The sequence below is a fragment of the Paroedura picta genome, chromosome 1 (genome assembly GCF_049243985.1).
Source record: "Paroedura picta isolate Pp20150507F chromosome 1, Ppicta_v3.0, whole genome shotgun sequence".
Lineage (NCBI taxonomy): Eukaryota > Metazoa > Chordata > Lepidosauria > Squamata > Gekkonidae > Paroedura > Paroedura picta.
In genome coordinates, this window is record NC_135369.1 from 54,234,586 (window position 1) to 54,262,232 (window position 27,647).

A 27,647-nucleotide genomic window follows, 5' to 3' on the forward strand; every position below is an offset into this window, starting at 1 on the left:
CGACTCATTCTTTTCACTTTCCTGTGAAAAGTCAGTAAGGGGTTTCCAAACAGCAATAAATGAAGTTACTGTCTTTTCTCTAATCAAAGAAGTAAGTTTAGCCATTTCTGCAAGTTACACCATTTTCAACAACCAGGCTGCTGTAGGTGTTCTCAAAATTGTCTTGTTTTGAGCATGTAATAATCTCACAGCAAGAAAAGAAAAGGCAGGGGGGGTGTGGGTACTGAACATTTCTCAGGGAGTAGAATATTTTTTTCACACACCCAAAGCTGAAAACAACCTTCAATAATACGGTGCATTTTCACAGCTCTGTTGCCGTATTTCTTTCAAATTTGTAGTTCCATAAGTGATGGGGCACTGTTTTCTGACTAATTTATATTGTTGTGTGCATACCATTTAAACTTAGCAGAGAAGATTGCTGCCAAAGTGTGTCCAGCGCTGTTGCAGAGTGGTCACTGGAGGGCTTTCTACTGAAAGTATGACCTGTCTTCACTGAAGGCCGCTTCTATTGTGATACTTCAGACCAGCACGGCTACCCATTTGAATCTGTCTTCAATGGGTTGCAGCTGTCTGATTTTATTTTATTTTTTGCCACCAGTTGATGCTAATAAGCCTGCATTAACCACTAGTCCCCTGAAGTAGCTCCTAAAGGTAAAGGTAAAGGTAAAGGTATCCCCTGTGCAAGCACCGAGTCATGTCTGACCCTTGGGGTGACGCCCTCTAGCGTTTTCATGGCAGACTCAATACGGGGTGGTTTGCCAGTGCCTTCCCCAGTCATTATCGTTTACCCCCCAGCAAGCTGGGTACTCATTTTACCGACCTCGGAAGGATGGAAGGCTGAGTCAACCTTGAGCCGGCTGCTGGGATCGAACTCCCAGCCTCAATGGGCAAAGCTTTCAGACGGCTGCCTTACCACTCTGCGCCACAAGAGGCTCATAGTGGGTACTTAATTTAGAAAGTCCAACAAACTACAAAAAAACATACAGGAATTTCACATAAATCACAATAGTTTATGTATGACAACTGAGCAAATCAGATGGTTGTGTTTATTTGGGTCAATTAAAATAATACATTCCCACATGCTCAATAGTAGGTATGTATTAGAGACTCAGGTTCAAACAGGAGCTATTTATTCTTTAGATCAGAAGTACATCCTACACAGCCTAGCTCAACACTGTGCAATAGAACAGGAAACTACACATCTCAGTGCTATTTGGTGGACAGGCACCCTTGGCCAGGTAGCATAACAGTAGTTTGGTAACCATTCAAGAACAGATTGTGTTCTATGCCTTTCATTATACTCTAAACCAGTTACTTCCAGATTATCCCTGGAGGCTATCTAAAGTCCTCCAGATTTCTGATCTCTGCTTGGAGAATGGGGTGGATTGACCATTCTGTTACCTTTAACTAGGCCTATTTGTGTTTGTATACTGTTGAGCTAATGTGAGTACTTCACCCCCCCCCCCAGCCCATTACAACACACTTCATTGTTGTGGCGTGTCTGTATCTTATTTTGAAGGGATGTTTAAACATTGCCATAGCGATCAGAGAGCTCTAAGGCAGTGGTTGAGAGTAGAGGAGTAAACTACCCCCCCCCACCCGGCCTCAGTAAAAGGCGTTGAGTGGTCCCTGGTGTTGAGTGGTCCCCGGTGATAAAAAGGTTGGGGACCACTGCCTTAGAGGCTTGCGCTATATTAAGAAAACTGCCAGACACTTTCTGATGCAATGCTAGTTTATGTCCAAGCTAAAAATAAAAAGGGTGAATGTTGTGACATTTCAGTAAAAAGCAGACCTTTGAACCCCTTTAAACGACAGTACTGACTTTTAACTTGTAGAAAAGCAAATAATTAGAACAGCTTAAAATGGAAGTCAAATTTTTCTTGAGAAACAATTCACTTTGAAAATGCAGCAATATCTGTATGAGACCTGCCCCCTGTGATGAAGGTTCCCACGTAATTCTTCTATAATTACCACCGTTTGTTAGATCCTTCATTATTTGTTATGGATCTTGGATTACATATATCTCCAGAAGTCATGCCATCACTGTCAAAATAAGAATCTCTGCAGTAATGCTTTAAATTCAATACCAAGTAATCCCAAATCAATCACTGCCCTGCTTCACAGGGTTTTTGTGCAATTCTTTCCCATCCAGTTTTGAATATCCTCATTTTCTACAATCCAGATGCCACAAACAATAATAAATTATTGCTTCGAGAATGCTGCGGGTTAATATGAGAAAGAGAAATACTTTAAATGAATAAATCCTATGCTGGCAGTTAAGGTAATGACTGGCTGCATTTTGGAAAAAAAGTCCTTTAATTCTACCTATCAAGGACTGATTGACTAGAGCAGCCTTTTTCAACCTTTTGACTGAAGAGCTCTGAAAGTGGTCATCTGACCACACCTCTGTCACACCCCAGAAATGCCATTTGACCAGAAGTGACACGGCAACATGTTGACAGGCAGGCTTGAGGAGGACTGAGGGAGGGAGAGACGGGTGGTGGTTTAACCTGGAAGTAGGTGTGCAGGTTCTGCCTCCTCCTGGGCACAGAAACCATGAGAGAACACTCTCACAAGAGGAGGAAGGCCGCAAACTCCCTTCAGAACTCCCAGACCCCTGGATAGGAATCCCTGGATTAGAGTTTGGATACTGCTGAAATAAACATTAACTGATAACATGTAAAGATTAGGACCAGGTCTTCCAGATGAGCTCCAAGAGACGGATTGAACTGGATGCATGAAGGGAAAGCACTCAAGCCTAGTTTGGCATTATACCTAAACTGAACCTGAGGTAACCATAGCCAGAATTCTAAGAGAACCTTTAGGCATGTCTAACCAATTTGGGACACTGCTGCTCAAATCACACGAGTTCACAAGTCCCTTGATTATAAACTGAACCTGTTATGCGACTGCTTGAATTCCGGCTGCTTACAATAATACATATCACCAGGTCCAATTACACAGACTGATTCTGCTATATTACTTTGGCCATATCAATTTCTTAACTCCTAGCTGTTTTAGAATAAATATAGGCCAACTCATATTTAAGCCAGAATCTAAACACAGACCCACAAGAAGTCTTTTATCAATTAGCTTTAGCGTATACAAAAGAAATATTTTATGTACAAATATACATTTTACAAAGGCAATAAAATACATATTTACACATTTAGTATGCTTGCTTTCTCTGTTGATACCACATTTTTCAAATGGAATTTCCAGGGCAAAGTTGAACAGAATTTCAGTTGTTATCCTTTCCATCTTATGGTTGTTTAATCAAGAAAAGTATTTCTAAGAACCAGTAATTAAGGTTATTCTTTTAAAAACCACCCTTTTTTAAAGCTTGCATTTTCAGGAACAAATGGTACACAATAAATTCTAATTACTAAAATGGAAAGTAAGCCAGACCAACAGCACTTAATTCATGTATTATTTCATGTTCCCCAAAGCTGGAAACGAGATCAAAGGTCGTCTTTACTGTTAAGGGCTTTTGAGAAGGAAGTGCTGGTATCTTATAGTGCCTTTGTAGTAAGCTGGACCTTTACAGGCTGAATAGACATTCTTGGCATTTTGAGGCAAAGTAGGCACCCAAGCAAGTAACTCCAAACCACTGTTTTAAATGTACATATGGCCAAAATGAACTGAAGCAAATCAATTAGTTTTTGCCAATACCACTCTGCAGGAGAGTGTTAACAGAAACCACATTCCAAACAGTTCCTTAAAGAGAGATGTCAAATTGCCCTATTCCTATTAAGCTAGCACCTCTACAGCTGACAATGAAATATTATGGCAAAGTAGAACAAAACAAGCAAACCAAAATCCCACCTTTTCACTTTGCAGAACAAAATAGGACTATAAAAACAGGGGGATAATATGTAAATAAACTGAACTATAGAGTGAGATTGATTAACTTTTAGATTTATGGAATTATTTAAAGTATCTGCATTCACTACAGAGATTAGGAACCCCCAATCCATAATAATGGGCTATTATTTTAATTTAAAAACAGCACACTACATGTAGGCAGGGGGAGGGGGGAATAATTCCATGACAACAATCATATAGAGTTACATACATCCAATCTGCTTGTCTGATCCATGCTAGATACTTGGCAGAAGGCTGAGAACCCCAGTCTACACTGAAGATCTAAAAAGCACAGGCAGGGCAGAGGAGGATGTAACTTGGAGGGAGAAGAGGCTGCTGGAGAGGGAGGTGTAAGCCTTCTCTTGCCTTTCACTTCTCCCCTGTGTACCTCCTCTCCCAGTGGCTTTCTTCTACATGGGAGAAACCAGGTGGGGAGAGAGATGGTAGGGCAGAGGAGTTAAGCATCCCCCTCCAAACTTTCCCTGTCACTTCTGAACTGTCAGAGAAGACCTTTCTCAAAGACTGAACACTGTGTTTGGCCTTGAAATGTCCCAGCTGTTTGAAAAGAGCCTGTACAAGCAAACTTTGAAATGATGCTGATGTACCACAAACACAAATTATTGCTGTGATCCAGAAATCTTATTGCATGGACGTAAGTGACTGTGCAGTTTCTGCACAATTTCCATCAATCTTCAGGAAATGACCTTGACAAGGAGCCTTCTGCTTGGAGGTGCAAACGGAGAACTCCGGCTATAATAGGGCGCAACTCTTCCTCTGTTGACTCTCAGTCATTCAGAGGTCTAGTGAGGTTTATTAAAAATTAATTCCAGATCTTGTAGTTGACCATCTGACTGTGACACACAGTGAAGCTTCAGCAACTTCATGTTTCAGTCTCAAATGACCACACTCCACTGTGGGTGAGTGATCCTCACTGAATCCTCATGGAGATACAAGGAATTATAAAAGGAAAAGCATGCATCCACCTGACATGTTTAGTGCTATACAGTGAGAGGACTCAACTAGAATCTCCATCACTACCAGACAAAATCGATCAAATCATACTGTGCCCAGAGGATGCCTCTACCAATGCTTTTGTGGACAGCTCAGACTCCTTTGTGCGGCAGACAAGTTCAAGAAGGCAAAAAATTTCCCTGCAAATGTGTAAGGGAAAAATCATGTATTCATCTGTAGGTCCAAGTAAACAGTTCTCTCAAAGCTGATAGATATCTTTTATGCTTGACAACAGAAAAAGGCTCATGTATCCAGGCCAATTTTCCTTCGTTGCAGTGGGTACATTTTCTGTGGTGAACACGAAGGTCTCTTTATTTTCAATATAACTGAATTGCTGGTAGTAGTCTCTGGGGGTCTGACATCTACTTGTTCCATAAGATTTTTGCCCTTAGTTTGTTTCTCTGTTTTCACTTCAGAACTGGGAAAGACTTCTTGGTGGATTTTGCAGAGTTCCAAGGTGGGCTGCAAAGATAACGCTGTGGAGAAACCTTCTGCTTTTCCCAGGAGAGATGTCATAGACTTGGGGAGCAAAAACAAAAAAAATGAAGTTATTACTTTAAAACATTCATAAATAACAGTAATAAAGATTCCAACATTAGCTTGCATACTGTGTACATAAAAAATTGCCATTAGCTGTGCAGAGCAATTCCAACAAGCATTTATTGCAGAATAATAGAATGAGATTTCATTTTTCCTAGTTAAATAGACCATCTGACTGGCATACTTCCCTGCTTCCTCAGCAACCCTGTTCTTTTTTTTTTTTTTTACCTTAATGCTAATGCTCCACTGCATTCTCTGAAAATCAGTACAAGCACACAGAGAGGACACTTTTCCAAAAGAAGAGGTCTAAATTATCTCTTGGAGGCTCACATTCCATGTATTTCCAAGGCCTGTATCTGAGCTACTTCAACTAGTATTCAATAGCCTGTAGTTCAGCCACTATTTTTTCTCTATAGAAAATCTGTTACCCATCAATTCTCAGTAGAATAAATTTTAAGGTGACTATTTTGGAAGGTTAATGCTAATGACATAGATTCAGTTTCACTGAATATAACAAACATATATAAAAGTACTCAAAATGATCCCCTGCCCCCAGCTGCTGTTTGTCCCATTCAAGGGAATATCCAGTCATCTATATTTTTCCTAACAGAACAAACATCAGCTCCATGGGGTTATTTCAGGTCAGGACAGCCCTCTGAGCAGCTCCTATTTTAAAAGGAAAAAATGCTAGAAATATCTCATAGCTTGTTGTCTAAGAAAAATACTTCTCAAATACAACTGCAGATTTTTATATTTATGTGATTTCATAGAATCATAGAATAATATAGTTGCAAAGGACCTCATGGGTCATCTAGTCCAACCCCCTGCACTATGCAGGACACTCACATCCCAATCGCTCATCCACTGTAACCTGCCACCCCTTTGCCTTCACAGAATCAGCCTCTCTGTCAGATGGCTATCCAGCCTCTGTTTAAAAATCTCCAAAGATGGAGAACCCACCACCTCCTGAGGAAGCCTGTTCCACTGAGAAACCGCTCTGTCAGGAATTTCTTCCGGATGTTTAGATGGAATTTCTTTTGAATTACTTTCATCCCATTCGTTCTGGTATGTCCCTCTGGGGCAAGAGAGAACAATTCTGCTCCATCCTCCATATGGCACCCTTTTTAAATACTTGAAGATGGTTATCAGATCCCCTCTCAGTCATCTCCTCTCTAGGCTAAACAGACCAAGTTCCCCCAACCTTTCTTCATATGTCTCCAAACCCCTCACCATCTTTCTTGCCCTCCTCTGGACACGTTTGCCTTTCTCACTGGGACTCAAGGTGGATTACACAGAATAAATCAATACAGTTAACAGACCAGAGGTGAGGCCCAGTGTAAATATTAACATGAGATGTTAAACAAAAGCAAAAAATTACATAGTAGGAACCTATCTAGAGAAACAGATAGTACAAATGATACACAGTGGTATAGTCCACAGTCCCTTACTTATTCCAAACTTCTTTCTGAACCGTATTGTTGCCTTGCAGTTACATATAAATTAGATGGTTCAGAATGTTAGATGGTTCAGAAGGTAGAAACTAGTGTAAATTGCCAATTTGGCATGTATTTGTGACTAACAATGTTAAAAATTCTTTTGTCTGATTGTACATCTACTGCTAATCTCACCTTAAATGAATTTCCAATATGTCTGGATGCTGCTTCTGCTGAAAGCCTCAGATTTGCCATATGAGAATCTACAAAGAAACAGCAACAGAATCAACACGTGTTTTCCTGAAAAAATAAGTGATGGGAAAAAACTCCATCTGCCCACAAGAAACTAAAAAAAAATGTGGTGGGTTGCGGGAGGAATCATCCTAGGCAACTTGACAATTTCCAATAACTACATCATTACTTTAATGCAAATTGTATTTCATATCATTTACAATACAATCTCTCTAACAACTTTTATGAACAATTATTAATGTCAGAACAAGTATTTACAGACTACCAGTGCATACAATACTCTTGTAAATACTATATTTCATTTCCCAACCAAATAACTATTTTATTTAGCTTTTGTTTATTTAGCTATTTAGCTTTTGAAAAATAAATTATGTCAAACACTGGCACTCAGCACAACCACTGAGAAACCTCTCAACAAATTCAGAACATACTCAAAATCCTAGAAGTAGTGATATTTGTGCCTGCTGGCAAAAGCTTCTTCTCCTAACCTCCTAGACTTGAAGGACAAATATTCGCTCATATGTAATGGACAAGTAAAAAAAGCACTTCCAGAAACTTGATAGAATTTATTGCCTCCCTTGCTTTAGTTTCACAGAATTATTACGGATGGGCACACACCAGGAAAACCTAATTCAGGATGTGCCCAGAACCTAAACCCAGTCTCTCTGCCAAACTGAACCAGTGCAGAAAGTTCAAGACTCCAAAACAGCAGGGCTTCTCCAGCTGACTCTCCTTTATCTGCCCACTGAATTTGGTGAAGATTGGAGTTATGGACCCCCTAAGAAGGTGCCCCCTGAAAAGTACTTTTGGGGAGATGTCAGGCGTGGGTTCTTGAATGTTAAGAATGGACCCTGTGCAAGCTAGAAGCATCAAACTCATGGTGGACTTCCCCAAGATGCCCCCCGACATGCCCTGACTTGGAGGGTCCAAGTTACAGTCCAACAAAAAGGGCGTCCTCAGGAAAGTGCTATCTGGGAAAATGTCAAGTGTGGGTTCTCAGCCATAGAACAGACAGGATGGAACTTATGTGACTTTGTAGAGGGAAGGCATCAAAATTGCAATGGACCTCTATGGGAAGAACACGACCCTTCCTCCTGAAAGTATGCAGTATGCAGGAGGTAACTGCTTCAGATGGTTGTGTTCCTGGCTGGTTCATCCCCTCTCCAATAACCAGATGGATGCAGGGACAATTCCCTCTGACCAAGACTGGGAGCCACCTGCACATTAGGAGGCTGTAGAGTACTGTAGTTCAGGGCAGGGCCAATGCTCTCATCCTGTGCTGGGCATGGGAGCCACCCACATGGTTGCAGGTGGGCATTCCAAAGCAATTACCTTTTCTTTGGATCAAAGTCAGAAAATTGTATTAAACAGGGCAATGAGACATTTGTGGTAGTGAAAAGAAAATGAAATTAACTGGTTATTCATCATGTACTTTCCCATACATTAAAGAAGAACAAATATGATTCCTACGTAAAGTGACAGCATGGCACCATTTCACCCTGGAAATCACAGCTTCAGTAAACAAGTGCTTTAGTGCACAAACCATGACAAGGCTGGTGGTGGGGAATTCAGCAACTTTCAAGGTTACTCACCACAGGGCACATTTTGTGCTCAGGAACCATAAGACCCTAGAGGTCCCTTCCAACTCTATGATTCTATGACGATACTGACTGTGAGTCCTTACTCAGAAGTACAGCATAAAGACTCATGACAGTCAAATATTATGAAGGGGAAAAGGGTCAAGATTCCACCGAGGTTCATGGTAAAAATACAGTAGCTATTGGAGATGATTGACTGGCTGGCTGGAAAGTGCCTGTTCAGTTTGCATCATTTGGCAACTATTATTCAGCGTTATGTACTCGCTTACATCTTGGGCTTGAACTAGGTTTAAATATTATCATGGAGCGGTGGCTAGTAAAATTGAGACTGGGGAGACCCAGTTTCCAATCCCTGTTCTGCTACCAAGTTTACCGGATAACCTTGCCCTAGGCCCTATTTCCCAGATCAAAGTACTTCCCCAGGCTGGTATTAGGATAAAATGGGAGGACCACATGTCACTCTGAGCTACTTGTAAGAAAGATGAAATAAATATGTTAAAAAATAATCCTAGCTCTGTTCTGAGCCCCCTGAATAAATCTGGACAAGTCCTCAGTTTCCCATCCCATCTATAAAGACGGAAACGGTTAAGATGAAACTTACCTTCATAGAATCATAGAGTTGGAAGGGACCTCCAGGGTCTTAGGGTTCCTGAGCACAAAATGTGCCCTGAAAGTTGCTGGATCCCGCCCCCTGCCAGTCTTGTCACGGTACAGCAAGATGGAGACTGTGATATATGTTATTACAAAATAACAACTTGTGACCTTTCATGGGGCACTGAATGGCATCTGTGATGGAGGATACTATGAAGACTGATACATGACACTATCTTCAAGGTATTTGATTCCTAGTAGCTCAGCATTATTTACATGGCTTCCACAACACAGGGAAATGAAAGGAGGAAATGAAAGGTAGTGAGTAATCTTTTTTTTTTTTTTGGTTTCTGGCCACCGTAGTTACCAACAGAGATGCATGAACATCCCAGACGCTATGCAAATATACACAACTGTGCATTAATTTGTTTAACATTTAATTATTTTTTTCTGCTCAGTTTAGAATCATAGTCAGATGTATTGACTACTACACACCAATTAAGAGATACAGGAAGGTCTCAGGTTTATTATTAAGACGTTTTAAAGCTCTTTCTTTACAATATTCTCACAACTCTTCTGTGCAGTAAGTGATTCACATTCATTTTGGGGGTTGCATACCCCAAGGTCAGCAAATCCAGGTGACTACTGGGATGATTGGAAAAGAAGCGGAGTTCCTCATCTGAAATGTGGCCAAAGCAGCAGACGATGGAAAATTCTTTGCTGCACACGAAGCAGCAAGTTAAAGAGGAAATGGTGCCTACATTCAGCTTAGAATGGGTAGTTAGCAGCAAAGCTTCACATCCGTCCAGCACAAGGGAGGCACAGCCCATTCCTTATCCTTACCTTACCCTGAGATCTGTCAGGGTTCCTGCTCACTGTTCCTCTTTGGGAGCTCTCAAACAAAAACTCTACACTCTCTGTAAAGCGAGTCAAGCCTGCTCTGGATGGAAGTGTCATGTTGTCACGCTTCCCAAGATGAAAGAGGGTAAGGCAAAATGCCCGTGATGCAGAGGAAAACAGAAAATGCATTGTATGCTAAAGTGCCTACATATTTTGCATGCAGCTTCATCATGAGATCTCTAAATATATTTACCTCCAGTGCTTATTCCACTGCTGTTAAACTCAGAGAATTCAACCCACAGGTTTAAAAAAGAATGCCAAAAGGAACAAAAATGGACTCTGTGTGTGTGTGTGTTAAACCTCCAAAGCAGACAATGCCCCCCCCCCCTCCACAGCCTCAGCATGGGAGGAGAGGAAGTTGCTGCCGCAGCTGGAACCAGATTGGCCGAGGAGGCAGTGGTGCAGGTAGGTGGAAGAACGAGTTTGGGAACTTCCACCCTCCTTGCTGCCACATGCAGGCAGAGCAGCATGGGGGGAGGTACATGAGCAGGCAAGCAGTGGGGAAATGGCGGGCAAGGTTCCCTTTCCCCCAACAAGTTGCGGGGGAGGGGGAAACAACTGTCCAAGGACAGAGGAGTGACCAGGGGAGGAAAGGGTGTGATGGGATCCTCCCCTGAGACATGGTCCCCCATTTGTAAAAATAAAATTGGCATTGCTGCACCCGTTCACCAAAGACATCTTGAAAGCAAAGAACTGGGCTTACATAATGACTCAAATACCAAGCTACAAATCATAAAACCCCTGGTTCAAACTTTACATGTGCCACATGGACTTAGGCAAATATTATCTCAGCCACTCATCTGTAACACGGGGTTTCTGTAAGGACTGCAACAAATTAATGCAGGTGATGTTCTGAACATTTAAAAGCATTATAAACATTAGCATTACTACTACTAATGCTGTCCTTCACTAATTTTTTGGGCAAAATTTCAATCCCAGCTATTTCAGGACTATCTTCAAACCCCATTGGCGGCTTGGCCCTGGATGGGCCCTCCGAGTTTTTATCCCAGACAGGGCCCGCCCTAACTCCTCCCCGACACCCCTTACCCTTTTATTTAATCGGCTCCGCAGGAGCGGCTTAAAGATGGGAGACCTGAAAACCCAAACTTTAGTTATAGAAGGACAAGATGCATATGAACAAGCAATGCAATCTTAGGACAAGAGTGCTGTTCTGGATGCACTTTTAATAACTCAATTAAGAACAGGATTTGCTGTGTCCATTCTTGGCAACTTGCCTGTACAGTCCTCTTATCTTTGCCTGATGCCCTGCCATTATTGGTGGAGGAAGCCTGTGTGAAACTTTCCAGCTGGCTATCATGAGCCAGCAATTACTTAAAAAAAATCCCAATCTGTTTATGGGAAAGCCAATTCCTTGAAGAACAAAAAAATTTAACTGGCTTTTTTGGTTTGTATTTATACTGTGGTTTTTAATGTCAACTACCTCAAGCAGGACTCTGAAGAGTCGGCATAGAAATATTCTACATAAATAAACAGCAAGAGCACAGTGTGTTTTACTGTTGCAATACTAGACTGTCACTGTGGTCCCTATGCGGCACTATCATTAAATCCACCAAAGCAGGTAATTTCAAACAAGATGTTCAGAACTAGAAGTCTCCCCATAAGGCTCACAGAAAGAAAGGGCACATTTAAGCAATCTGACTGTCATGGACTACAAAGATACGTAATTGTACAGAAATTGGGATTGTTTGGGGAAGTCAATCATTTTATTGTTTTCTATTGCCTTTTCATTTGTTACTGTAAGGTACTGAGCCATTTTGGAAAGGATGCACAGATATGTTTTCAACATGTAACTAAAATATCGCCTGCATTTTCTAATTAGCATTGTGCTATATAATTTCATCTTTCCTGCCAACTACTTACCTTGAGAAGATGTTGCTTTTATTTCTTGGGGCTTCACAACAGGTTGATAGAAGCCCTGAATGAATAAAAGCATATTAAAACATCTCTATGATTAAACATATGGCTTGGCACTTTACAATGCTCAGAGCAAGGCAACGTATACAAAAGAGGCAGCTTGAGAGTGTGGATGTGTTGAGACTGACTGGAACCGGTCAGAGTTTTTGATACCCAAGCTTAAACAAACAAAAAACTTGTTTTCATGCTGTTTATCTAGGACATGTGTGTATAACCCATTACATACCATTCACTTCATTATTAAATTCAAATGCAATTAGAGAAATGAGGAAGTTTAAGGAGAGGCCGTGCAGGGTTTGGGAAGCGGCACTTGTCAAACTACATATCGCCAAACACAGAGCTGCTCCCTATCTCAGCTTGGCAACATTTGGAATCATAGAATCATAGAGTTGGAAGGGGCCATACAGGCCATCTAGTTCAACCCCCTGCTCAACGCAGGATTAGCCCTAAGCATCCTAAAGCATCCAAGAAAAGTGTGTATCCAACCTTTGCTTGAAGACTGCCAGTGAGGGGGAGCTCACCACCTCCTTAGGCAGCCTATTCCACTGCTGAACTACTCTGACTGTGAAAAACTTTTTCCTGATATCTAGCCTATATCGTTGTACTTGAAGTTTAAACCCATTACTGCGTGTCCTCTCCTCTGCAGCCAGCAGAAACAGCATCCTGCCCTCCTCCAAGTGACAACCTTTCAAATACTTAAAGAGGGCTATCATGTCCCCTCTCAACCTCCTTTTCTCCAGGCTGAACATTCCCAAGTCCCTCAACCTATCTTCATAGGGCTTGGTCCCTTGGCCCCAGATCATCCTCGTCGCTCTCCTCTGTACCCTTTCAATTTTATCGATGTCCTTCTTGAAGTGAGGCCTCCAGAACTGCACACAGTACTCCAGGTGTGGTCTGACCAGTGCCGTATACAATGGGACTATGACATCTTGTGATTTTGATGTGATGCCTCTGTTGATACAGCCCAAAATGGCATTTGCCTTTTTTACCGCTGCATCACACTGCCTGCTCATGTTTAGTTTACAATCCACAAGTACCCCAAGGTCTCGTTCACTCACAGTGCTACCTAGAAGCATATCCCCCATCCAGTATGCATGCTTTTCATTTTTCTGACCCAGATGCAGAACTTTACACTTATCTTTATTAAATTAATATCTTTATTAAATTCCAAAAAGGTGCTGCTATTGGACTGAAGTACCACCTGGACATAAGGGAAAACAAAAATCTCCATGTGTCCTGGGATGTTTAGGCAGGCTCTTAAAGAGTGGGGTTGCCAGCTATTTGGGGTGAAAAGAATGCCCTGTCCCTGGTAATACAGGGTTAATGCATATCATTATGCCTTTATTAAAGGCTCAAGATATTTTTTTTCTCCAAGTTGTTAAAAACCCTACTAAAGAGTTAGCCAGCTGTAGTGGATACAGTGTTGGACTTGGAGAAGGTTGGGGTGGGGTGGGGGGCTGAGTTCTAATCCAGTCATGCATGCCCTAGAAACATCTACATTAGACTACTGAAACATGCTCAGTGAGGGGCTGCCCTTAAAGATGAGTCAGAAGTTTCAACTAATTCAAAATACAGCAGTTAAATTTCTTACTGGAACCTGTTGTAACTACACAAATTCTGTTACATATTCACAGTGCTAATGTTGATCCTTAACACCCTAAAACAGCAGGTCTCAAGCATTTTGAAGTCGGATATAAACTTCCTGTATGTTTTGGGTCTCACTTCTCCTTTCCCCTTCCCCAACATAATTAGGAGGTATTTCACATCAGTTAACATCAAACAAGTTTGTATACTATTGTTGCTGCGGAACATCTACTGGCACGGTGACCCCATGGAAGTCTATGGACAGGACGTCCGTAGACCCTCCCCCAGGGACTGCGCCAGTAGATGGGCAGTGGCGCCAGAGAACTGAGGCGCACTCAGTGCTCTAGTGCCACTGCTGCCAGTCTTCCGAGGCTGCCCCCGCTCTCCGGAAGAAGGGATCATGGAGAAACAAAACAAAAAATTCTTCACCAACCAAGGAAAGGCTGCAACAGAATAGGGTATCTCTGGGCTACAAGTTATAGAGGTTTGGTGCTGCAACCTAGAAAGCCCTCTCCCAATTCTCACCCATCCAATCTCAGAAAATGGGGGGGGGGACCTAAGACCAAAGTGTTTGGGTAGGTTCATAAGGGATTAGGCAGTCCTCAACACCTGCACTTTGAATTGTGCCTGGAAACAGACTGGGAGCCTGTGTAGATGGGCCAAGACTAAAGTGATATGATACCTACACCTACAGCCCACCACGCTGAACAAAGGGGAATCGGATTGGAATTATGACTACTGCTGCTTGTATGATGTTAAGTTGGGAAGATTTTATTGGGGTGTTATTGTGATTTTAATGTTTTATGTTGTTAACCACCGTGAGCCCAATTGGGGAACAGCGGTTTATAAACCGAATAATAACTAAATAATAAATAATAAATATTCCAATCAACATCCCACCTATAGCATTCTGTACCAACTGAGTTTCTGAACACTTTTCAAAGCTATCTGCACAAAGAGGGCATTGTGGAATCTAATCTAAAGGTAACCAGGGCATGCACCACAGAGGCCTGATTCTTTCTGCCAAAGAAAAGCCACAGATGGTTAACTAGTCAAAGTTGGTAAATGGCACTCTGCAACTCCTGTCTGCTTATCCAGCAGTAGATCTAGGTCCAGGAGCTAAAGTACAGACCTGTTCCTTCAAGGGGCATGCAACCCCTTCCCGAACAGGTGACATTTAAATCCCAAGTCAGATGTTCTGGTCACTTGTAAGTACCAGGAGTTAAGTTTCAGTTGCTTAGCTTGGATCTGCTCGCAAACTGCCTCCAGGCACTAGGCTCAGAGTTTCATCAGCCTCCCTAGAATCAACTGGAAGCACAAAACAGGGCTCAGTGTCATCCATGTACTTGTGACAACTCAGCCCAAATCTCAAAGTTCTGTTCAAATAGTGCTTGACAAGACAGGACATTGCAAAAATGATTACAGGGTGATGAGTTTTACTGGGTCACATCTGCAGGACATGCTCACCATGTATTTTGTGCAAGTACAGCTATTCAAATTCTAAAAGATGAAGAATATAAATACAAGGTATGATTTCTTCTCACAACAGGAGATTTTTAATAAGTCCAGAATGTCCAGGAGAAAAGTGAAATTTTGGTACATTATATGTGTATCAGAGTTACACATATCAGGTAGAGCCTCTTGTGGCACAGAGTGGTAAGGCAGCAAACATGCAGTCTGAAAGCTCTGCCCATGAGGTTGGGAGTTCAATCCCAGCAGTCGGCTCAAGGTTGACTCAGCCTTCCATCCTTCCGAGGTCGGTAAAATGAGTACCCAGCTTGCTGCTGGGGGGTAAATGGTAATGACTGGGGAAGGCACTGGCAAACCACTCCGTATTGAGTCTGCCAAGAAAACACTAGAGGGCGTCACTCCAAGGGTCAGACATGACCCAGTGCTTACACAGGGGATACCTTTACCTTTACCTATGTATATCAGAATCACACTTTTAAGCTTTTAAACAAAAAAAAGAGGGAAGTTGTGTGTCAAAAGAAAAGACAGGCAAGAGACTGCAAGCTATGGTGAAGAACTGAGGTATGGACCATTAAGGTGAGTTAATTATATTTCTTTCACACCATAGTTACAATTGTAGCTCAAGAGAATACCATCAAAAGTGGGGCCACTGAATACTTGCATATGAAAGGATTAATGTTTTCAAGAATCTTTAAAATTCTAGTGTTAAAATATATTTTCTTGAAAAATGTGTTAACAGTGCACTCAAACTGCTTTGTTAATTGTTGGCAAACCTTCCTTCACTAGCATAGAACCAAATTAGAAAAGAAAAATTCAAGGGGTTCACAATGTGTCTATGAAGACATGGAACGAAACTCCCAAACTGACACCCAAGAATATCTGCTGGTCAAGCTATAGTATTGCATTTCCCTTGAAATGAACATGATTTTGTTTTTCCTTTCTGGAGAATTAAAAATTATGGCAAAAGATGTAGAGATCCTCACCAACATTTCTTGCTGAGCTTTAATGCCTTTGACGACATGAGCCTGTATTTTTCTCGGTCGCTGATTACGCTTGGAAGCCACTTCCACTATTAATTCATCAAGCTGATCCTCAAGGAGTTTGATGTCAGCACCTAATTAACATGGAAAATGTAAATATGCCAAATTAGTCCACGTACTCTGTGTGAAACTCTGTTGGTAGTATCTCTACCCGCCCCCCCACAACAAGTAACTCCTCCCTAAAACTCACCTACTCGGGAGGCCCTAGGCATCCTTAGGTGCTCTGAGAAATGCATGGATAAAGTTTTCACTCATCCCATTCACACTTTTAAGACATATTTTCCTCAAGTTTGGCTGAAACAAAAACTAGAAGTGGAAAGATACCCAGCTCCCCTGAGGGATGTGTGGATCCATGTAGAAGAGACGGAGATTGTGTCCAATTGAGCATGCAGGACTGGGAAAACCATGAAGTGAGAGGTATGCCGGCTGCAGGTGAGTGTTGTAATCCTATATCTACCATTACCAACTTGTAGGGACAGTTCTCTCGAAACATCCTGGAGCATCAGCACCAACACAAATGAAAAGATAGTTCACTTCCAAGAAGGCAACAGCTTGAAAGGGTTGCTATCAAGTTAGCACCGTTTTTTGTTATAAATGTTCAGAGTATTAAAAAGCCACACAGCAGTAAGGCTAACAGCACTGATGGATTTTGAGCACCCTCTACTGGACAAAAATAGTGACACCTAGAAAAAAAGATTAAGGAAACAGTAGTTTCAATACTGAGCCTCTTGTGGCGCAGAGTGGTAAGGCAGCCGTCTGAAAGCTTTGCCCATGAGGCTGGGAGTTCGATCCCAGCAGCCGGCTCAAGGTTGACTCAGCCTTCCATCCTTCCGAGGTCGGTAAAACGAGTACCCAGCTTGCTGGGGGGTAAACGGTCATGACTGGGGAAGGCACTGGCAAACCACCCCGTATTGAGTCTGCCATGAAAACGCTGGAGGGCATCACCCCAAGGGTCAGACATGACTCGGTGCTTGCACAAGGGATACCTTTACCTTTACCTTTAGTTTCAATACTAAGTACAGTAAAAAAATAGCTTTGAGCAATTTTTAGAAAAACAATATTCAATATATGTTTTCCTTTTTATTTGGAGATAATAATGCACCTTCTGAGATTCTACAACTGCACCCAGATTTTACAAATATTTCCTTCAGGAGCACACATTTCTACAAGTAGCCATAAAAAAAAATTCTTGAATGCTCCTTAAGAATCCCAGTTGGTTGGACAAAAACAAACTTCAGTTAGTAAACGACACCACAACTGAAAGAGCTAGACTGAAGCCATCCACAGGGAGGTGGAAGGGAAGACGTTAACATGGCTTGCATCCATCACAAAAACTCCAATTTGTTTGGTTTCCATACAGGGGAGGCTATGTGGCTTCCTTGCCGCTGGTGGCGCTGCAGATAAAACCCAGCAGCAACAAGGCCTCTTCATGGTAGGTCTCTCTCCCCTGGTCCCCCAACAGTATCTCCCCCCCCCATCTACTGGGGTTTTGCCATTTTTTAAAATCAGTACACTATCAGTATATCATTGAACAAAAAGTACAACAGATTCTGTTAATTCCCAGCTTTCATGTTCTTTTCAAAAAAGCAAGCCTTTAGCCCTTCTGTTGCAAAGCTATATTTTTCCTCTTATATATCCACAGGGTGTGTGTGTGTGTAAGCTTTTTCTCTTGTATCTCCACAAGCTAGAGACTTACCTAATATTACAACGCTGTATCAATGTAACAGTATTCTAGACCTGATTTTTAAAACAGAACTCCCCCCCCCAAGATAGCGGAAGAAATGGCTGCTGTGGGGACAGGTTCAGGAAAAATGACTGCCATGTGGGCAGAAAAATCCAAATTTTACCACCCTCAGCCATCCAAATTTACTACGATTTCCCCCCAAACTTCAGGGCAAGGCAGGTTTGAGAAAAATCACAGCAAAGTTGGGGAAACCCCAGAATGCTATGGGGAAACAGGAGAAAAAAATTAATAAATCTGGGGGCGATAACCTATGCAGAAATGACATGAGACAAAGGTTTTTTGCATACTGGGATGGGCACGTGTCGTTTCCTCATTACTGCTGCAGCTGCCAGTATAGCACATCAGCAGCTAGGATTCTACATGACACATTTCCCCAGTTTCCCTGCTCCATTTTCCTGGCAGCTGCTGAGCCCCCACTTAAAAACAACAACAACCCTGTAGCTGAATATCCCTAGGCTGATATACCAATGCAAAGTATGTGTAACAGGTTCAGTAAATTCTTAGCTTTTGTTATCCCCTTATAAGACTGATGAGGAATGCCCACACATTTTACATTTTGAACAGAATAGCTATTATTGTATAAAATATACTCAGAATGTATACACAATCATGAATTCCATTTGAAAAGTATGAATGTAATGGCTTGGAAAAGTTTGATTTTCTAGACTCTTTAAACTTTAATTCAGTTCTTAAGACAGTCTGGGTCCTCAACATTTGATTTTCCATAACGGAAAATAGATTCAATTTGGAGAAGCAGATACGTAATCATCTATCTATTCTACATAATATATTTCTGGTAAGGGCTTGGAGGAGGAGCATGTCCTATGGCTTAAGTGACACTCTGCACTTAATACCCACTCAGGGCAGCTGTCCCACCCCTGAGTGCCTCCTTCTCCAACTGGCTTGTCTGTCTGTCCAGCGGCCAGCCAATTGCCTTCCGTCCCCCACCCCTGACCACCCCCTCCTCCTTCCACTTCCCTCTGAGTTTGGAGGCTGCAGATCTCTGCTGTGTGAGAGCTGCCCGTGCTGGTGAGTTCCCTAACAGCTGCTTGCAGCCTTTCCAGGTCCTGGGGGGAGGGGGCGGCCATCCACAGTTCTTTCACTCCACCCCCAATCTAGCGCCCATCATATTCATGAATGTAACTGGCTTGGCCTCTAGTATTCCATAAGAGACACCTACCTCACAGGGTGTCTGTTGTCGGGAGAGGAAAGGGAAGGCAACTGTAAGCCACTTTGAGTCTCCTTCGGATAGAGAAAAGCGGCATATAAGAACCAACTCTTCTTCTTCAGTGTATTTGAAATAAATGTATCCTTACAATCAATGCAAATTTAAATATTTGCCCCAAATATGTATTGTTGTTGTGGGAATGTCCATATATTGCCTGTTTTCAAGAGATTCATCCCAGTCTTGATTGTTCAGTAAAACCCCAAACTATATTGACTTCACATTATTTTGTTTTTATATATCTACTGTCAAATATCACCCCTTGAAATTTCCAAGCTGAGACAAACTAATACATAACAGTGGCTTGGATCCAGTATAGCCCACAGAATGCAACTTTCTTGTCCTGTTTCTTGCTGTAGCCCATAATGCCACCTGACAAGCTGTTCTTGAAAGGTCCCAGAGACAGCATGGAGGGCACATTTCAGGCTACACTTGCTTGCAAAAGACTTCACACCCCTCTTAGTGTTTGCCCTGTTTTGTTGCATTACCACCTGGAACTGTTGGGGTTTTTTGTGGGGAGGGGAGCAGCATTTGATTCTCACAACATGCCTACCATTTTGAAAGTGCAAAATATTTTTTATTGTGGCATAATCAGTACCCAAGACAAGAAAAAACAGAAAGCATGACTGTGCATTCCTCCCCTTTGCTATGGCACTCCTAAATAAGATCTGGTCCAATCACTTAACTTCAGAATTCACATAATTAGTTAAATAGGATCCACCAGTATGCAGTCCAAGTGGCACATGATCTGCCACAGGTTATAGACTGGTTCTTAAGGCCCCTGACTCTGCAGCATCACTAAGCAAGCAACATGAAGACTAAGAAGCACTCCAAACAGGTATAAGACAAAGTTGTGGATAAGTATAGATGGGAGATGGGTTATAAATTAATATCCCAAACTCTGAATATCCCACAGAGCACTATTAAATCCATTATAACAAAATGGAAAGTATTCTTGAGAAATTCAGTCTGGTTTCTTGAGGAACTCTGGCTTCAATCTGTCAGATATTTGAGACTGGGACAAAGGTTCACATTCCAGCAGGACAATGGCCCTAAACACACGGCTAAAACTACACTGGAATGGTAAAGGGAAGAATGTCAATGTCCTGAAATGGCCTAGTCAAAGCCCAGGCCTCAATCCAATTGAGACTATCTGGGAGGATTTGAACATTGCTGTACACCAACACTACCCATCTAACTTGATGGAGTTGGAGCAGCTTTGCCTTGAGGAATGGGTCAAACTCCCAGTGGCTAGATGTGCTAAGCTGATAGAGGCATATTCCGAGAGACTTGCAGCTATAATTGCAACACCAAGTGCCTTTACAAAGTATTGACTTTGGGGTACAACTACTTATGCACAGTCATGATTTCTTCTTTCTTTTCTTGAATACTGTTTGTGTTACAATAAAAAACAGATTTTGCACCTCCAAGGTGGTAGGCATGTTGTGAGAATCAAATGGTGTTACCTCCCCCTCCCCCAAAACCCAACTTAGTTCCAGGTTGTAATACAAGCAACTGTATATTAGGAAAGGGGAGAAGAGAAAGTAACTTGCAGAAGGAAGCCCACAAAAACAGTGGTGCTGGACCCAAGACTTGTTTTTCAATTGTATAAAGAAACAGGGTCAGATGCAATCTACAGGTCCTCCAACACAAACACAAATGTTTACACCCGGCTGTCTCAACCAAAGTTTTGTGCAACCCTGGTTGGCCCAGCCTCGCCTGGCCCAGCTGGGGAGTCGCCGCTCCGAGGAAGAAGCCTTCCCTGGAGGTAAGTCCTCTGGCCAGCTTCCCCTCAACCTCGGGAAAGGAGCAGAGACATTGCGTCGAAGATGTGGCGTCCCTTCTCCTTTCCCACCCCGGGTCCCTTACTCCTCGACCACACGGAGCCTTCTGCAAGGCCCTGGGGCAGCCTTGATGCATCCTAGACGCGGCGAGACTGTCCCTGGGCCCAGCAGAAGGCTGCGCCGACCACCGCCGTCGACCGCCCCCACCATCCCCGCTCACCTCTGCTGCCGCTTACCAGCCCCCACCCACCCTCCCCCACCCATCGCTACTGTCCACTCCCCCCACGGCACCTTACCCCCCTCTTCCTCTCACTCCTGCCCCGTCCCCTTTCATGCCACCTATCTGACTCCCTTCCTGCCTTCCTTCCTTACAGCCTTCCCTTTGTCCTTCCTTCCTTCCTTCCGCTCCCTGTTTCTCCCTTTCTTCCATCCTTCTGCCCATCTGACCACTCACTCAACCCGCTAGCGCCCGCTGTATATTGGCTACAGCGGGCTTAATATCTAATATATACATATATATACATATACATACATACACACACATATACACATATACATACATACACACACTTAAAAATTTTTAAAACATCTATTGGGTGAAATGACCATAATGTTGAGCCCCCCCCCCCCAAATGGCCAATGATGGGCCTCGAGGTGCTGGGAAGGGGAGGAGCCCTGGGTGGGCGTATACACAGCTATATTCTGCATGATCATGCCACTTCTGGGGTTTAGCAAATCCTGAAGTATGTTTCAGGGTTTCTCAATGGTAAAAAAGTTGAGAAAGGCTAGTTTACACAGTGCAATTGTGGAGAGAAACTGTAACAGTTCTCATGTTTTCACTTATGCAAGAAGTTGCACAAATATACTTGCAGCCTCCTGAACAAGAAAATATACATCTTTGGGTTTACTTTTACTCCACTTACAATGTTTTAGTGCATCTCTTGGGAAGAATAAAATTAATCAAGGTGAAAAATTAATGCCAAGACACAAAACTATAACCAATCTTAACAAATCACAGAAGTTGTGTTAGACAATCTACAGAGAATGAACTAGGAAAATTAGTTTTCTCATTTACTGATCAATAATATTTACAAGTCTGCTTAGAATCTCATTCCAAGGTTTTTCCAGGCATCACCTGAGGAGCTTCCCAATTCAATCTCCTCTAAGGAGAAAAGAGAGTGTAGTTCACTGTAAATCTGCAGTTATCTGACTGAGGGTCAATGCTTTCAGACCAACTGACTTTAAAACAAAATTGTTTTGCCTCCTGCTGTTCTGCTTCGGTAGATATTATGGCCAGGAAGTAGCTACAACAACATCTGTACATTACTGAATAACATATTTATCAACTTCCTCCAAGAAAAAAAGCCTACATCTTTCAATATTTTCATATCAAATGGAACTAATAACTGTAATCATTACATTTCAAATAAAAACTTATCTGCTATATGCAGTCTCAACTTACAATGTAAGTGCTTTTCCAAAACAAGACTAAGGGACTGAAGACACTATTCACGAAAAGCCTCAGTAGACTACAAAAACTGATATGAATTATAAAGTAACAGTCTTACTTTCTGAGCACCATTCCAATATTGCTCCTCCTATACTAGTGACTAAAATATAAATCATCCTCTGCAGTGAGCTCAATTGGCCAGCAGATGGCAGACATAACTCAATCAAGGCTAATGTTAACAATACTGGAGCTAACAGTGCCCTCTTAAACAAAATCTGAGTCCAATGGCACCTTGAAGTCCAACAAAGATTTATTCAAGGCATGAGCTTTAGAGTGCATGCACATTTCCAAGGTTCATAAGTATTATACTACTACTACTAAGGCAAAAGTAAATTAGTGGCAAATTAGTAAACTGTGTCATAATATCCAAATTATGCCATATGATGATAATTCTTTGCTAAAACAGCTAATCAGTCCTTTTGAATTCAGTTGTAGTTCACAAAACCATTGGAGAAATAAAACTGTCCATGTTAGTTATTATTATTATTATTATTAGGATTTATAGCCCGCCACTCCCCTAAGGCTCGTGGCGGGTAACAGCATATAAACCCCCCGATAAAAACCCCAAATACATAAAAACCATCCTAATACATAAGTACATCAACCAACCCAACACGGCAACATTACCCAAGGAGGAGACCAGGGATAGCCTGAAAGGACTGCAGAAGAGGGGGACCCGATCTCACCAGGTGGCACCGGCCTCAGCCATAGGCCTGGTGGAAGAGCTCCGTTTTGCAGGCCCTGCGGAAAGCTGGTAAATCCCGCAGGGCCCGCACCTCTTCCAGGAGCTCATTCCACCAGGTAGGGGCCAGGGCCGAAAAGGCCCTGGCCCTGGTCGAGGCCAGACGTGCCTCCCGGGGGCCGGGAACTACCAACAAGTTAGTTCCTGTGGAGCGTAAGGCCCTGCAGAGGGCATAGGGCGACAGGCGGCCCCTCAAGTATGTGGGTCCCAGACCGCGGAGGGCCTTAAAAGGTTAAAACCAAAACTTTGAACCTGATCCGGCTAGCAACTGGTAACCAATGCAGCTGCCTCAGCACCGGCTGGATGTGGGTCCTCCAAGATGTCCCTGTGAGGACCCTAGCTGCTGCATTTTGCATCAGCTGCAATTTCCAGATCAGGCGCAAGGGTAGGCCCGCGTTCAGCGAGTTACAGAAATCTATTCTGGAGGTGGCAGACACTTTACCAGTTGTGAAAAGAAATAATTAAGAGACTAGTTGCTTGCCCTCTTAGGCAGAGTTACACCCTTTTAAGTCCAGTGGATTTAGGATCAAGGACACAAAGACCCTAGGCAGCAACCTTCCTTCCAAAGTTCCATGGAATCAAGTAATGGTATTCATGATGTTTACCACAGAATCACAACAAGAAGAGATCCACTTATCTAGAGCAACATTCTTCCACACTTGAAGGAAACAACTATCCAACTGTAAAGACAAACAGATACCTCAGTGCTGGAGCACAGGTTCTTTTCAGCACAGTTCCATACTAGGAGATCACATCAGGAGCTTTCAAAGTACATTACAGCCACAGTTGAGTGTCCCAGAGGCCAAATAATTCTACCCATTTCTACAGGCATTCCTGAAAGTTCTGTACCCCCTCCATCGTGATGTGCAATGGACCGTGACCTGCTCTGGAACCGTGCAGGTGCACATACAACTCTGGGGCAATCCATGTGTGCCGGGGGATTTTATCCCCCATGTGTACTCAGGAAGTGCTCCACCATTAGAAACTGGTGGTGGCCGGCACAGCCAGAGCTGTTCACTGAAACTCCCTTAATGGGCTTGGATAATAGTGCCCTAGATGATATACAATTGCAAGGTTACAAAAAGTAAATCAGCACCATATAAAATAACAAAACTAAACAGCAGATAAAATTAAATTAACCATAAAACTAATATCAATAAAACAGCAGCAAATAAAAAACAACCACTGAGATAAAATTACTTAAAAGCTGTTTGAAACAAAAAAGGACTTTTGTTGGCTCTTTAAGTCACCCTCCCCAAATAAAAACAAAACATGAAATTAAAGTGTATGGAAAAATCCACATACTGTTTTGAAGATCATCTGACGACTCCTGCCATGGCTCTCCATTAACAGTGATATTCTCATGTACAGCTGTTTCAAAGTTCTGTAGAAAATGTATACATCAAAACCCTTTAAAATATAATTGAATTTCTACCAGCACAACAAGAAACCTGTAATTCACAAATTAGCGTTCATCATGTGACTTCCTTCAATGAATGACAATATTTTGTTACATAGTGGCATCCCACCCCATAACAAGCCAGAAATGTCCAATGAAATAACACTCCATATTGACACAGCAGACATAATGATAAACCACATCTCAGTACATGATTAAGTTCTGGGTCTGCATGCTGTCTCCTTCCCTCATATGATCTGACTCAGAATTAAGGACTTTCAATCAAATGCATGCCATCTGCTTATCTAGATGTAATACTAAACTGCTCTCTCTTTTTGAAGCAGGATTGCAAATCACTATACTTGCTTGTGCTTTACAATCCAGGTGTGGAGCCCAAACCACAGTAAGAAAGACATAATGAGAAACTCCTAGTGTGGCAGGTGGTGAGCAGAGAGCTTATTTAGCTAGTGTCGACCCATGGTTTGATGATGGTTAACTATGCCAACACCTACTGTACCGCCACTTGTGCATACACCGTCTAAGAGATTTTGGTGCCCAATGCAGAAAATCCAACTGCAACCCAAATAAAATACTGGTGAAAATCCATATATTCAATTTATACATAAAAGCCAGTACCAAAGATATCATTACAGTATAAGGAAGATCCTGTATGCACCATAGGGACAGACTTGATTTTCAGTAGTGGTGAAAAACTAAAAGAGTGTGGAAATACATGAAAATGCATTGAAAATGTAGTGTGCTTGTACGTTTTAAAAGATGATGGCTGCTGAAAACTCACTTAGATGACAGCTTTATTTATGAACTTCCACATTCTGAGAATCATTAGTTTGTAGAAACCCCTCCACATTAACAGAAATATTAAGTGGCAACCTTTCAACACCTGCTCAAATGTGCCCCTATGGATGGAGGTTGTACGAAAACCTAAACTTCATTCAAATACAGTCACCATAAAGAACAATAAAGACCTTTAAGAACTCAATTTTCTGGAGATCATATACTCAATTAGCTGCATTTGACTTTGATGTAACACATTCCAAATACCTCTGGGACACCTTTTTCTAGATGCTGGGTGGGAGGAGACTTAAAGAGCATCCTGAAAATATTATTATAGGATGAGAAGATTAGAATGCAGGGAAAGAAGTAGATCCTGAGGAAGGGATGTGTGTGTGTGTGTGTGGGAAACTAGACCACCAAACTCTGTCTAGTAAAGAAATGACAATTGCTGCTCTTTAATAACACCCACAAATTTGCTGCCTGAGAGAAGCCACTTCACCTGGCCTAAAAACTAGGATGGCCAGAATACAGACCAGAAATCTCCCAAATGTACCCCACAAGGAACTTGATTTTCCTATTTGTTAGAGACCAAAAACAAGAGGCTTCTCAGAGCACCTGGCAAGCCTAGCCCCCTCTTCAATTCTAAAAAGATGACAAACACTGACAGAAAGCACACCTATATACCTTGCAAATGAGGATTAAAATCAACTACCACACAACTCTATAAAACACTTTAAAAGCCTTTGATAAGGAAGAATGCAGCTTGCTGTTCTATTAATGCTATGCGGGAAGGGATTGCCCAGGGCAGGGACTGTTGACCAATGAGGATATTGGTTGACAGCTAGTGAGTAGTTGGTGTAATTCAAGTATCACTTAGACTTAAAGACTGTCATATGTTACAAAAAAAAACTTTTAAAAAAGGCAGAAATCAGAAAAAAATGTACAGCACAAGGAGAAGGATTTATCTAACCTTTAAAGACCTGTCAAGCTCGCCCAACACTAATTAGAAAACGCAGCCTCATGAGCCCTAATAGATATAGTCAAAGACTTCAGTAGCTCACATGTTTAACAACCTTTTTTTCAGACTGCAACTAAGACACAGCACTGACACAAGTTGAGAGTGATTAAAATGTGGAATTCTGTAGTGGTGGTCACAGCAATAAACAGCTTGAAAGGGGGATCAGATAGATTAATGGTCTATCAGTGGCTACCAGCCACACTGACTAAAGGGAACCTCCAGGTTGAGAAGCATTAAACTGCTTGAAAGCCAGAAGACAACATCAGTTCTATGCCCTGTTGTTGGACCTCCAGAGAAATTGTGTGAGACAAGATACTGGACTAGATGAAGACTGTTTTGATCCAGCAGGGCTCTTCTAATGTTCTTAAGCTACCACCTGTCACCCTCAGCTATATGATCTGTAACATGGAGACAACAATGGCTTGATTCAAGCATCCTAAGACTTTAGACCATAGAAATAAAGAACTTGATAGGGATGCTGCTTTGTTTTTAGTCAAGATCTTGAAACAAGAATGACATTTACAGGAGGATCTCTGAGACAAACTTCCTTACAGTGTGGCATGGGTTGGTATTTTTTCCTGTCACGCAACACTGAAAACTACAGAAATGTTATCTTTAGGAAAAACAGACTGCTGCTATCAAAAAGTTCAATATATACGTCATTAGCCGCTGAGTGCATAATGACAGCCTGCACACTGCCTTCACGGTCATGCCCGCACACCATTCACAATAGAAATACAATTGGATATATGCAGATACCCATAGCCTAAATTCTAAAAAAGCCGAGGAGCGAAGCTGCATTTGTAGCATGGTTTAAAAAACCCCGACCCCAAAGCAAAAACATGGGGTGGTTGTAAAGGGGCCTGTGAATCAACCGGGAGTGGGACCCAAGAACAGACAGTCGAATCCTTAAGACCCCGCCGCCACCCCCGCTTACCCAGGCGGCCTCGCTGAGCGCCCATTTCAAGCTCTCCGCCTCCACCGGCTGCTCGTCCCCGAGCGCGCGCATGTAAGCCTTGCAGTGCCCCATCAGCTCCGCCGTCCAGCGGCGCGAGCGGCACCGCACGCGGGGGTCCCGGCCTGGAGAGGAGGGGGGCGCCGCCGAGGGCACGGCCTCCGCCTCCGCCGCCATTTCCCGCTCTCCCCAAACCGTTGCTGAAAGGACCCGCCCGCCGGAAGTGGAACTAAGCCGAGGCCCATTGAAAGTGGGAC

At 42.5% G+C, this 27,647-nt stretch overlaps 1 protein-coding gene across 1 annotated transcript; it reads right to left on the reverse strand.

Annotated features, from left to right (window-relative positions):
* Positions 1 to 3,043: 3,043 nt before the first annotated feature.
* NSL1 (NSL1 component of MIS12 kinetochore complex) lies at positions 3,044 to 27,602 on the reverse strand. The gene is made up of 6 exons (XM_077338789.1): positions 27,373 to 27,602; positions 24,529 to 24,607; positions 16,162 to 16,292; positions 12,071 to 12,125; positions 7,044 to 7,111; positions 3,044 to 5,394 (listed from the first exon to the last, which is right to left on the reverse strand). The coding sequence occupies exons 1-6, from the start codon at positions 27,565 to 27,567 to the stop codon at positions 5,119 to 5,121; spliced, it is 804 nt and encodes a 267-aa protein (XP_077194904.1). The 5' UTR covers positions 27,568 to 27,602; the 3' UTR covers positions 3,044 to 5,118.
* Between the last annotated feature and the right edge of the window lie 45 nt (positions 27,603 to 27,647).

Excerpts from the sequence above, each read along its gene's own strand:
- NSL1 (XM_077338789.1), bottom strand. The coding sequence starts at position 27,567 with ATGGCGGCGGAGGCGGAGGCCGTGCCCTCGGCGGCGCCCCCCTCCTCT. Across the intron at positions 16,293-24,528 it reads GTCAGATGATCTTCAAAACA|GTGCTGACATCAAACTCCTT; the intron begins GTATGTGGATTT and ends CATGTTAATTAG. Across the intron at positions 5,395-7,043 it reads ATATTGGAAATTCATTTAAG|TCTATGACATCTCTCCTGGG; the intron begins GTGAGATTAGCA and ends TTGCTCCCCAAG.